General features: G+C 42.0%; 1 protein-coding gene across 6 annotated transcripts in view; it reads left to right on the forward strand.

Annotated features, from left to right (window-relative positions):
• The window catches only part of LOC101160146 (teneurin-3), a 175,029-nt gene that overhangs the window by 105,525 nt on the left and 56,007 nt on the right, over window positions 1-13,497 (forward strand). For all 6 annotated transcript variants that reach the window (XM_023959511.1, XM_023959512.1, XM_023959510.1 and 3 more), the window contains exons 8-11: window positions 4,532-4,742; window positions 5,670-5,771; window positions 8,563-8,757; window positions 12,306-12,506. In XM_023959511.1, coding sequence (XP_023815279.1) covers window positions 4,532-4,742; window positions 5,670-5,771; window positions 8,563-8,757; window positions 12,306-12,506 — 709 coding nt within the window. The remainder of the gene's footprint in view (window positions 1-4,531; window positions 4,743-5,669; window positions 5,772-8,562; window positions 8,758-12,305; window positions 12,507-13,497) is intronic.

Below are 13,497 nucleotides of genomic sequence, written 5' to 3' on the forward strand. Positions count from 1 at the left end.
CCTACCATGATAAAGGTGGATAAAGGTGGAAAGATTTCATGTAATCCATGGACACCAGTGAAGATCACAAATCATTGAAGAAAAAAGGTTCAGAGCACTGTCTAGTGGGTCTAGATGACCCAACTCCCAATGTTAAAGTGCCTAGGATAGTACAAGGGTTAATATATATGGATTTGGATTAAGTCTGTCTCTTGAGAATCATCAAGTCTGTGTATGTTTGTGTCATGAATGCAGATTTGATAATATTCTGACACCCCTGCACCCTTAACGGTGCATGTCCTGACTTCCTCAAGACATGATTCAGATCTGAAACTCCCCCAGCCAAGTTGTGTGTCTGGTTCATCTGGTCTTAAATGGGATGGATCGTGGCTTGACACAAACAGCCAAGCATCCATGAGCTCAGTGAAAATCCAAAAACCTTACAATCCCGTGTTTGGTTCATAAAATGACACCAGGGCGGGGCATTGCACTGCATACCTGATAGTCAGAGGGATTCAGGGTTGATTCATGTCATGTGACTTACTGAGTAACAGTAACACTTCCCATCTGCTTGCATTAAAACTCTAAATAGGAAATGAGATGCAGGTATGAAAAATAAATAATATATAAACATGATCAAAGGATACACCTGTTTGGTATTGCATGACAGACAAGTCATGTTTTATGTATTCATTTTTTCCCCTGCATCAATTCAACAAATCCTGTTAATTACACTTTATAAAAGAAACAAACACTCTTTGTTTGATTTTCCATTTACCCAGTTGTGTGGATCTGTCAACACAACATTTTTGAAACTGACTGTTGCTAAGCAACATAAACAAGTGGGTAATAGACTCAAAAATATTACAAAGGTGAATAAAATCAGATGAGTAACATTGGAATAAACAACCCACTTTCAGCTCTGCTGTCAAACAATTTTTAGATTTTATAAACATTACATTTCAAACAGCACATTACTGTAAAAAATGTCAAAGTCACTGCTTTTATGAAATAACATCTTACTGTAGGTTTTTTTTATTCAAAAGAGATGTGTTGTTCTTATTAGTATATTCATTTATTGCTGAGCATATCTCCACATCTCACCTTGTTTTCCCTCCTCTGAGCTTTCTTTGTGGACAGTTGTTGTGTCCACCGCAGCGTATAGCAGCTTACAAATTGAAGTGTTTCCGAAATGACTGATGGGTCTCCTGAACGTCCTCTTAGGGCAGCTGCACTTCCAGTGTGCGCTGATGGAGGTGGAAGCACTCAGACAATCACAGCTGATGGAAAATGCTCCTAGCTTCACCTCCTTGACACTCTCTACTGCAAACATGGGCTTTGCATTGGTGCTCACAGTGAGGACCGCAATTTGATAGAAGGCGGTCCAACCCGAGCAACAATGGTGAGCACAGCAGGACTGCTAAACATCATCATGAAAGAAAGAAAAGCCAACAGAATCAAAGACTAAAAGATGCTAATGACCAACACTCTACCTTTATGTCTCAAGTCTGTCAATGCAGGACATTGTGTCCATTCTACATTACATTCCGCTCAGGTCCCAGGGGCACGAATCAATGCATTTACTTAACTGAGCATGAAAGACCCAATGAGGAATATTGACTCCTCACTGTATTCACTGTTTGGGAAACAGGACAGCATTTAAGTGCAACAGCCTTTCCGCCTTCATCAAATGTTCGCTTCCTCCATCCGCTATCGAATCTCTGTCTCAGAGGACGAAAACACAGACAAGCTCCAGGAAACAAACTTTTTTTCCAAGTTAGTCACCAAGTTCACTAAAGGCTCAGGAGTCTGCAGGCAGTCTGTCCGCCGGGCGTCCGTGGGGCATCCAGCAGCGCATCACGCTTCATCACCTCGCAGTTATTCTCTGGTATTGTTGGATTGAGATGAGTTTGGGGGCTTTCACACCAACTAATCGAGATGTATGCACTTGGTCAGGGGGTTCTGGGTTCTGTTTTATTACTCCCCCCTTTAGGTCAAGCACACAAAGACTCTGCTTCCACCAGGTTAATGTCCCTCCAGCCCCACTTCAAAGTTTCCAAGTCATTCAGTGAAAACCCTGTTTGTTCCTGTGAGGTTTCTCCTGTGTTATCATTCAGTCTGCACTCAGAATGATTGAATGGGCTTTCTCCATTTGATGAAAAACAGCACCACAAATAAGAGAAGCTTTTTCAAAGCAGTCACTTATCAGGCATTATAGCTTTTACAAAATTAAAAAACAGAAATAAAAATGTTGATTCAAAAAATGTGAAATTTGATTTGATTTGGCTGAAAAATCAAAAACATGTTTATTATCCCCTATAGGTGTCTGCCAGCTTTAAAGAGGTCAACAATTTTGATAAAAAAATTATATTTCACAGCAGTTTTATTATCCTACTGGGATGAAGCTTAATTGTTCATGTGATGCCACAGTGCAGCCTGAACAGGAGGCTCTAGGTGCAGGAAGGGGGGGGTCATTGTGTGCTGCTCCTAGCTTCAGTTTTCCTTGAGTCCGTCAGGAATGTTGGTGATGAAGAACTCAAATGCAGGAGAACGTCATTCGATGAACAAACCTAAATTAGACCAAATTAAAAAATGAACTTGAAACGCGACAGAAACAAAGGAGTGAAGGTAGAAGGATGGGAGCAGATGAAAGCCATGCAGGACCCTAAATGTACCAGATGATTGACACGAAGCAGATGAGTTGATTGAGAACTGAAAGCTGGAGAAGACATGAATGAAGCAGAAAACAGAACATCCCAATAAACGCACAGAGACATCTAAATAACTAAGAAAAACTAAAGTGAAAGAAGCACGGATCCCCACAGTCTCTTCTCCTTTCAGAACAGGCCATTTTAAGGAAATAAAACAGGAAGTCAGCACACCAAAATTCTTAATTTAGAAGGTATTTTACATTCTAACCAGTCAGCTGTTTTAAAGTCTTAAATTACTCTGCAGGTAAGGTAGTTCAAGGGGAGGCAGTGATCCTATGAAGAATCCCACTTTTACAAGGATCCTGTTGTTCAGTTTAGATTGAGCAAAATGTCAATTCAATCCATAAACTGCTTTTAGGCAGTAGAAAGGAGCTTTCTTCAGGGTAGCTGGGCTCTCAAAGAAGCTCGGTCATTTGGAAAGGAACTTGGAGAAAACCCTCTCCTCCTCCACATGAAGAGGGGTAAACCTGCTCCTCATCCACATAAAGAGGAGGAACCAGTTGAGATGAGTTGGACACCGGCCACCCAGACTTCTTCCTTGTGAGGCATTATGGGTTTGTCTAACTGGGAGGAGGCCCAGCAGCAAACTCAGAGCACACCAGAGAGATGATGGACTTCTGCAGGCTGAGACCCAGCGGTGTGGCAGAGGTGGCTGGGCCTGAAACTGCTGCTGAAACTCTGATTGAGACCCTAGGAGTGCCACAGATGACGATGACAGATGGATATCATTGTATAGTTTGAGTATTACTGAAAAGTAATATATAGTAAAAAGTTTTTTAAGTAGTTTTCTTTTTTGATATTGTGAACTTCATGAAAAATCATTCCAAAATGTGATAGTTTCTTTGCTGTTTTCTCACCATTTTTTTCTTATTTCATCCATTTTCATTATGTTGATTACTGTGCCGTGCAAACAAACAAGAACAATCAGAAAATGAATTGCAGACAGCATTGTCACTTGATCTGACAGTGAAGACATGACATGCCTTAAGGTGCATGGATTTGACTTTTCCATAAAATCCTCAGTTGACTTTTTTTACGTTTTATTTAGGTGTAAATGTGACTGTAAGGCTGAGCAGCTGAAACACAAAAATTGGATGAGAATGTAAAAAAGGCAGTCCACAGCCACTGTGACTGTGGAGTCAGTACATCAGTCTGTATGACAAGTGTGGCGTCCAGGAGCTGCAGAACTGCTCTGCCACCTGTTAGTGAGGTGTCTGTGTTCTGCTGCAGTGCTCTGTGCTCTCCAGGCTGAGGCTCAGGTGTCTAGCAGGTGCAGTCAGAGCAGATGCTTCACTTCTTGGATGGAGTAACTGGTTGCTCCATGTTTACTCAACAAACGATTGCTGGAACCAAAAACAGGGATTAGTTTGTGTATCTTTACATCTTTATACAATTACTGGAAAAGCTGCCACGTGCCAGCTTCTGTCAGAAGGAATCGGACAGAATGTTGCACACGGGTATGTTCTGTGCAGATGAAGCAGCCCTGGACCAGCCTGAATTAGAATAACCAGCCTCCGCACGACACATTATCAATGTTAATTTGAAAAAATGTAATAAACACATTATTTTTTCTGAGTTCCCGTCAGAGTTTGCCGCTTAGTTTCTGCCTTCAAGCAATTTCTATCAGCACACAAACACAGATCCAGATAACATCTATCAAATGTAAATAACTGCCACTAGAAATCAACTTTTATTACACTTCAATAATTGCTGTGCTCACAAAACACTCCTGGCTGTGTCTTGAGGGAAACTTTGCAGACTGGAGCTCACCGGCTGCATACAAAGCACTCCTCTGCGGGATGAGACTGGCAGCTGCTGCATCTGCTCTCCTTCTTTTGCAGTATGACTTTGTGGAGCTGCTGGACGGGAGCAGGCTCATCGCCAAAGAGCATCGCGGTCCGAGCGAGGTGGACACGAAGGCCCGGCTGGATCACCCGGTGACTCTCCACCAGGCCGGGTTCATCCAGTACCTGGAATCAGGGGTGTGGCACTTTGCCTTTTACAACGATGGACGAAGTGTGGAAATGGTCTCCTTCAACACCATCATCCAGGGTACGAACACACGGGTTAGCATGTCTGTGCCGCAGAAACCTGCCGGGTTTCAAACACTAAACCGTGCAGGAGGCAGTGTTTGGGTTTCTGTCCAGAAAAGTGGATTACTGTGCTCAGAACTGCATTGTAAGTCCGTAGAAGCATTGATCTCTCCCTCCTAACAATCTTTTCAGTGTTCTGAAGTCTGTGAAATTTCCTCATGGGTGTTGAGTGAGGAAAAACACTAAGGTTGAGTTAACGAATTTCTTTTTCTATTATCTTGTGGGAGTTCCATCGATCTGGCCTTACAAATATGAAGGTATCGATGTGTGAGGTCAAAATTGCTGGAGTCTGACACAGGCTCGATGAACACCCAACACAAGCTTGAGTAATAACATGAAGGCTGTCCCTCTCAATGCCCATCAAAATGAAGGCTGCTGTCGGGGGGGGGGGGGGGGGGGGGTGCAATTTATGAGCAACGGCCTGTTGAAAGAACACAAGATCTGTCTGTAGGATATGTCAGATTAACTTCAACTCAGGGAGGATTTGAGCTGTAAACACTCAGGCTTGTGTGGGCATGATCAGTCATTCAGGAGGCGGGGGCGGGGTGTGTGTGTGTGTGTGGGGGGGTGGGGGGGGGGGTGGAGGGAAATGTGTCTGGAAAATTGAATTGTTGCGTCTAATTTGAAATGTGGCTGCTTCACCCAGCGTGGTTCAGACGGCAACAGCCCAGTTCTGGGAGCTTGGATCTTAGTGGGACATGGACAAGCAGCTGGAAATGTATGCCGTGTGTGATGCTGAGCAGAGGAGGGATTCTGTGACACACACTCAGCGTGCTCAGCGTTGCTGCATTGTGGCTTGTCTCCCTGTATTTTATCAAGCTTACGGTTTAAAATCTTGGGCTGAGATGTTTCTTTGGCTTGATCTCACCTCTGTCTGTCCCCACAGATTCTGTGACGGAGTGCACACACAACTGCTACGGCAACGGCGAGTGCGTGGCGGGGTCGTGTCACTGCTTCCCAGGATTCATAGGACCGTACTGCTCCAGAGGTAATTACTCAGCGTTTATAATTATCGTAAAGAGGTCAGTTGAGAGCTTGTAGGGCTTATCAGCTCATTGTTCCGTTAATGGAACATTAAACTGATAAGTGCTGCGCAGGTCCACCACGGCTGAATCATTAAAACCTCTTTTTTCATTTGAAAATGAATCCAGAGATCTCTGTTACAAACTACAACTGAAGTGAAACAGTTTTGATAAATGAATGGAATGAAATGAGAAAACAGGTGATCTTTATTATTATTTTTTTTATCTCCAAAGCTTGATTTGTTCATAACATTAGCCTGGCATTTGTTTATGCAGGTAAGTATAACATCTCAGATTATTAGGAGATGTATCAAATTCCTCTCGGACAACTTTGAGTCTTTTGTCTTTTACTGTGTTATTTCATTTTGGATCTTCACCCAGTAGTCTGATACATTTATCATTTTTTTAACTATTTAAATTATTCTTTCATTATTAGTTGCTGCACAAAACCAAACAAATAAAAAAACAACCATTTCAAATAGTTACAGTTCATTTCAAGTTAACTGTATGTTTGGAAAGAACTAAAAGCCTGGCATTTCTATCCCAACTTTACAGTCTTTACACAGACCTGACAGATCCAGAAGCTGGAAAATGTACCCAATAAACAGTGTAAATGCATCAACCTTTAAATCAAAATTCAAATATTGTTATGGATCATTTAAGAAGTGGATACAATAATTACTTGCAAAGCTTGGCGAACTATAACTAAGAAAAAAACATGGTTAATTCAGAAAATTGGAATAAAAAGAAGATCATTGCCTATCAATGTTAGCCTTTTATTTTACTGCTAATTTTTGTAGCACTGCTGTTGGCAATTCCTCTTATTTTTGCTTGTCCAATAATAAAAACACATTTTCTGCAATGATCTTTGGGTTAGCTCTTCTGCAGGACTCTGTGGGCATGAACGCCACAGCATCACACAGGAAAAGCCTGAAAGATCAAAGGAAACATTTTCTCTGTTTCCTACTTATTTAAATATGCAACCACTAAAGCAGTAACTTGTAATCAAAGTATTTCCATTTCATTTCCACTAACCGTTCTCATCAAAGGTTGGCTCCTTAGTTAAGAATGTTTTCTTTTTGTATTTGATGATCACTCATGAATGATTAATGATCCTTCTTCCTGCTGTTTAATCTAAAAAAATATATTTACCTGAAACCAAGAGCTCCAGATATGATCCAGTCATTGATTCAGGCTTCAGGCAGTAATCGCTGTTTCTCCTTTGACTGTTTGAAACCGTTATTAACAATAATGCCTTACTCTCTCCTTCATATAGAGGTAATTTTCTATTGACACATTTCCAAAATAATAGTGTTTCTTGAAAGTAGCAGAACAGTTTTTGTGAAATGCAGCTTTCAGTTGTTATTTTGAGACCACAAACATGATTCCGAGCACGCCCCACAGGATCCTATACATGTACTAACTCAAGAGAAAAGGAAAAAAATGTTTTTGCATCACATCATCTAAAATGCTGTCACTGAAAAAAGAGCTGATATACGGATTTCAGGAGTTGTATAGTAAATGAAATCCACGCCAGTCTGCATGGACGCCTGGCGCCCACATTTACCCGAACGCTAGAAAGCGCTCCACGGCGTTCAAACCAGCGGGAAAACCAGCTCCAGGGTTTGCAGTGGAGACACGTTCAGAGTTCTCTGAAACACGTCTTAAGTGTCTAAAACAGACTGCAATGTCTTTTTTAAAAGTGTGAAAACTGCTCAACAGATTTTCTTGATTTTATGCTCAATTTTACTTTTCAAGTCTCTCCAATTGGGAAATCTATGTTAAGTCTGAGCAAACTCTCAACCTAAAAATGGAATCAGTGGACTGCCGGTATCTTCAGACAGTCAACTGAACCACCAGCTGTTCTTTGACAAGTCAGATAACGGTTAACAAGTAAACCCACTGTACTTTGTTTCATTTTTATTTGGATTCTTGGGTTTTGATGCCAGAACTTTTCAAAATGTGGTGTTCTTCTCTAACCAGAGCAGGATATTGGTGCTACAGGTAAAGTTCTGCTTTTGACAAAGCTACAAACCTGAAGAGTTAAGGTCAGCGGCATCTCCTTTACACTTATACTTACATTATGTCTGTAACTTTTTATTTGTTGAACTGTTCTTTAAATAAATCCATTGTTTGCTTACAATAAGTTGTAACTTTGGATTTTATACAAATGTATACATTGTAGATCCTATTGATCACATAATTCAATGTTCTATATACATTATAGAACAACATTAAAATAAATAATACCCTGATTGAAACTTTAACAAACATTTGTAATAATTGACATAAATAATAAAAATGAAATTCAGTTTTATATCATGTACATAGAAGAGACTGAAGATCTAAACACATTTAAATCCCATCAGTGCCATCCTGGTGTTTAGATCTGAAGAGATTAGGAATAAATGTCACAAAATCTTGGAGATTTATTAACAGTTAAGCAGTACAAACCCCCTTTCTGCTCTTAGTAGTATTTTTTATTTACATTTTCTGTTGAAGTTACAGATTTAAAACTTCCCCAAAAAACCATAAAGTTCTGCTTTGGAGCTGCCTGCAATACTATTTCTATTCTTTTTCTTGTGTAGAAACAGAAACTGCATCTGTTGCTTTACTTTTGGACTATAGAGGCAAAAACAATGTTGTGGTCTGGAGGTGGCTGCTCTCCTCTCAGACAGTATTTTACAAAGCAGCACCTATGAGCAGGTCGTTTGTGCCAGAGAGAACTAAGACCCTAAAGCTGACGTCTGTCCTCAGCCTCGTGTCCAGTACTGTGCAGCGGAAATGGCCAGTACACCAGGGGGCGCTGTCAGTGCTACAGCGGCTGGAAGGGGACCGAGTGCGACGTTCCAGTGTCCCAGTGCATCGATCCTCAGTGTGGGGGACACGGCCTGTGTGTGGCAGGAAACTGTGTGTGCAACACCGGCCACAAGGGAGTCAGCTGTGATCAAGGTAATTCAAAAAGACAAACTCTTCTAGATGGACTTGCAGCAAACAGTGAATTCCTGAGATTTTCTTGAGGGGAAATTGACTCTTTCTGTTGGTGAAACAATTGGCGTTTTCGACTCCACGGAGCAAATAATACTTTTAAAGCTGTTATTGATGCTGTGTGTATAAATTAACTTCCTCTTTGTGTTTGAACCAGCGAAGGGTCGAAGCTGGGCCATTGATGCAGTCAGCACTCTGCATGCTCCAAACCTGTGAAAATCAATCAGTCAGAGGCATCTGCCCCACTTTGAACAGGGGAGGGATTGCTTCCTCCACCGTGTCAACCAAGCCCCCCAGCCCTCAGCACCATCACTTCATTCCATTTAACTGTATCGATCCCCATGCAGATAACAGGCAATTATCAGCTCATATTCACATGTGGGACGTTTCAACCTCAAATGCAAAGCTCCTCATCGAATGAATATTCTAGTGGAACGAAATAAAAATACAAAAAGAGAAGTGCAGACTGTCCCTGATACAGGATCTGTCACTAAAGCTTTGTTCCAACCGAACAATGAGGCTTAAAACAGCGTCTCTTTAAAAACAAACCAACCATTTAGAGATGATGCTGATATGGAGCATCCAGGAAGTACGGACAAAACAGTTCAACAGTTATATCATGGATCACGCAAAAAAAAGTTAGCTGGTAATCCTTTTTCGTAGAAAGTACCCGTGTAATCTTTCGATGATAGCTTTGCTTTCCACTAAAAACGCATTCCTTTGAAAATGTTGCATTGTAAAATAATAATCTATTGGTATAGCTGAAATGAGAGCGCACTGTATTGTAAAAGAGAATTAGGGACAGAGTGAACTCCCACAGCAAATATTTGGCCACACGCGCGAGTTCAAATATCTGAACTTTGGCGAATAATTTGTGTCACGTCGACCAATCAGGAACTCAGTTTTGGTCCCTGTTTGATGATGTGATCAGCGGGTGGAGTCGAAAACCAACATGGAGGAGAATCTAATAATTCTCTTCTTGAACTTTATATTTTTCTTTTTTGCATCGGGAAAATAAAAAAAAAGTTTATTAACACATTTTTGGGCGTGATGAAATCCGCAAAACAGACGCACAGCACTGACACAGATTTGCCGTATGAGTGGCGTTCGGTGGGAACGCACCTTAAGGTGGCGGGGAGGAAGCCCAGTAAAGACAAAACATGTCCACATTTTAATTGCTGACTGTTTTACTGGTATCACACCCCCTGCCCAACACTCGGACCTCATTTTTATTAAATTTACTGGACAGTTGTGTAATAAAACACGGTCAAGACTTTGTGTTTTGCATAAAGAACACCTCGCATAACAAATGCTCTCTGGAGTGAATTGTACTTGTGCAAGGTTCCACTCCACACGTTTTTTTAATATAAGACGACATTACAAAAAGATGAAATTCTCTTTCTAAACTTTCTTCATGGTTGCTCTTATTTAAGCTTTTAAGATAAAGTTGTAGCTGTTTCTGCATGAAACTTAGCAACCCCAGGGCGCCTGGCTCTCATGCTGAGCTGCGCCTTGGTTAGGAAGCTCCTCTGAACTAAGCACACTAGCATCACCACATCTGTCTGCAGGAAAGTTGTGCAGCTTTAAGTCAAAGTCAGGTCCTGCGGTCGACTTACAGCTGAGACAGAAACACGTGGAGCTGCCACAGGCCTTCTTTCTGTGTTTGTGACACAGCAGCAAGAAAGATGGAGGAAAAACACTTTCTACGTTGTTCCTGCACCTTTGATCCGACTTTTGCTCCAGCAGAGCTTCATCAATGTTCACTCCTGTTCCTCCTCCTCCTCCTCTTCTCCTGCATTCAAAGCACATTTAAAGGGATTTATAACTTTTTTTGAGGGAAGAACTGGTGCTGGTAATGTTGTAGGTAGTACAAAATAAATCACAGATCTCTAGACAAAGGTGAACAACTCCCCCCCCCCCCCCCCCCATGGCATGAGCAGGAGTTCAGTTTTTCTTTGTTCTTTTATAAATCTGCTCACCTTACATACCAGTGTGCAAAGATGCAGACATGGTTTGCCAAACTCATGAATGAGTTTAAAATGTTTACCCTCAAATAATTAGCATAGGCTATGGCGTATGCTTATATGCCGCTTTTCTACCTTCTTAGGAGCCCCAAAGCAGTTTTCGATAACAGTCCCATTCTCCCGTTTCCACACACATTCACACACTTATGGTGGTTCCGCCAACCTTTAACCACCAGAGGCAATGTGGGGTTTAGTGTCTTGCCCAAGGACACGTCAACACATGGGTGGGCGAGGCAGGAACCAAACCTGCAATCTTTCAGTCAGAGGTCGACCATCCTCCCCCTGCACCTCCACCCCCATAATTATCCATGTTCCACCCCTTGCACCAAATCATGAACATTTATGAACTAAAAACACCTTCCATAGAAATGATGACCTATTCACTGTAGAGCAATGTTAGATAAATTCACAAAAACCAGACGTCATTGTGGTTTTCTGTTAGTTTAGTGACTCGCAGAGATCTAAGACATACTGTAGGTCAAGCAAGCCCTTCCATCCACCTCTGCCTTTGGATTTTCCTCTAAGGACTCTTGGATGAGGTGAAGGCGTCTACAAGCAGCAGTATTGCTGAGTGTGTAAAACTACTATTACTATGGAAGCAGTGTTGTCCAAATCACCTCCAAACTGTAAAACAGTACTGGTTACTGTATGTGTTTCAGTAATCCTTTACCTCAAACTGCTACCTCGGAATTTTGATGGAGCTGCACGGTGGTGAAGTGGTTAGCGCTCTTGCCTCACAGCAAGAAGGCCCCCGGTTCATGTCCCAGCTGGGGGACATGAACCAGAACATCAACGGGGGACCTTTATGTTTCTGCATGTTCTCCCCATGCATGTGTGGGTTTTCTCCAGGGACTCTGGCTTCCTCCCACTGTCCAAAAACATCCTTCATAGGTCAATTGGCAACTCTACATTGTCCCTAGTGTGAGTGTGTATGGGTGTGTGATTGTGGCCCTGCAACAGACTGGCCAACTGTCCAGGCTGTACCCTACCTTCAACCCACAAGCGGCCGGGATAGACTCCTGCAGCCCCATGACCCCGAAAGGGATAAAAACGGAAGAAGATGAATGAATGAATTGTGATGCCTTGCATGACTCCTGTGTTAATTTGTAGTGGCTATCTTAGTGAAATCTGCAGAAGTAGGAGATTTTATAATGTGAAAAATGTATTTCATATTTGCATGGATGAAATGATACAAGATAAATGCTAACAGTTTAGTTTGACAAACAGTTGGAGGATCTGTTTTAGTTCCTTTAGTCCATGCAAATGAATACCGTATATGGTATAGACCATCTTCCTGTGATGGAACGTGATTGTTCTGCTTCTTTAAAGTATTGTTCATTGTATATTGTTAAAATTGTAACGCTTAACCTGGGGGAAATGACCCCAGCTGCCACCTAACCTTCCAAAACGTTTGGCCGCGCTCTCCAGCTTCCATCGAGCAGGCTGGACCTCTGGTTCAGAACCTGACAGGTTCACTGTGTTTTGCAGTTGACTGTGTGGACCCCAAGTGTTCCGGCCACGGAGCCTGTCATCATGGAGAGTGCCACTGTAACCCAGGCTGGGGTGGGGTCAGCTGTGAGATCCTGAAGAGCACCTGTCCAGAGCAGTGCTCCAGCCACGGCACCTTCAGCACAGACTCGGGAACCTGCGTCTGTGAGGCCAACTGGACGGGAGCCGACTGCTCCATAGGTCAGAAGCATGTCTTTCCTCCATGACTCCAATGAGCTTCAGCACCCTGTGGGATTGCAGCTGGAGGGTTTTAAACTGAGTGAAGTTAACGCAAAAACCTCTCTTCAATCCAAAGATGGCTTTTCAATCATTCATTTCTCATTTCTGAGGTACTATATTTACGAGCTCGTTCAAAGTACTCCACAAGTTATCAAGTGGATCTGCAGCCGGTAATGTTTGACCTTCTCCTTTGAAAGTTGAGCAACTATTGATTCCCAGCTGAATCTCTGAGAGCGTCTGCTCTTGTTTGACTGAATAATGAGTTCCAGCTGTAATGAAATGTTAGTATTTTAATTAAATTCAACACTTCTGGTCTTTTCAATGTAATCACAGCAGACACAGTTTCAAATTCTACCCATTTTGCTTCATGAAAACGAAGAACATGAAGAGACGAATGCGCTTCTGCCTTCCAATCCTTTCCATTGATGTGATTGCAGGGATGTTTGTGCTGTGGAGGCACGTTGCCTGCAGTCAGTACAGTCTGATCTTCACTATTACACCCTCTTTTTGCTGCGTTTGAGTTTCAGTCACGCTTACAAGTAATTGGACCACATTTCTCTGCATTTATTCTAAAGAGACTGTGGTCTCGCTGTGCCAGACACCAGGAGGCTGAAACAGCAGATGAATGTGTCTTTATTAACAGGCTGGAAGCGGATGTGTAGCGTCTCACATGCAGGTTGTCCACATGTGGCCGTCTTATTAATAAAGTTAAGAAATTATTGTTTAACTTGTATACACGAGCAGCATTCAAATTAGAAAAGGATGAATGTGACTTCAGCTTAAATGGAAGGATAAAGCGCTTTGAATGAATTCATCATCTCTACCTTTGACGAGTCATTTCGTAAACACAAAGAATGATTTGTTTTCTGAAATTAATGTGGCTCCATTTAAAAAGGAAGCTTAGAAATAGTTATGAATGACGTTTTCTCCCACAGGTAAAAAGCAAGGCAAC

This window comes from Oryzias latipes, chromosome 10 (genome assembly GCF_002234675.1).
Source record: "Oryzias latipes chromosome 10, ASM223467v1".
NCBI classification, from domain to species: Eukaryota; Metazoa; Chordata; class Actinopteri; order Beloniformes; family Adrianichthyidae; genus Oryzias; species Oryzias latipes.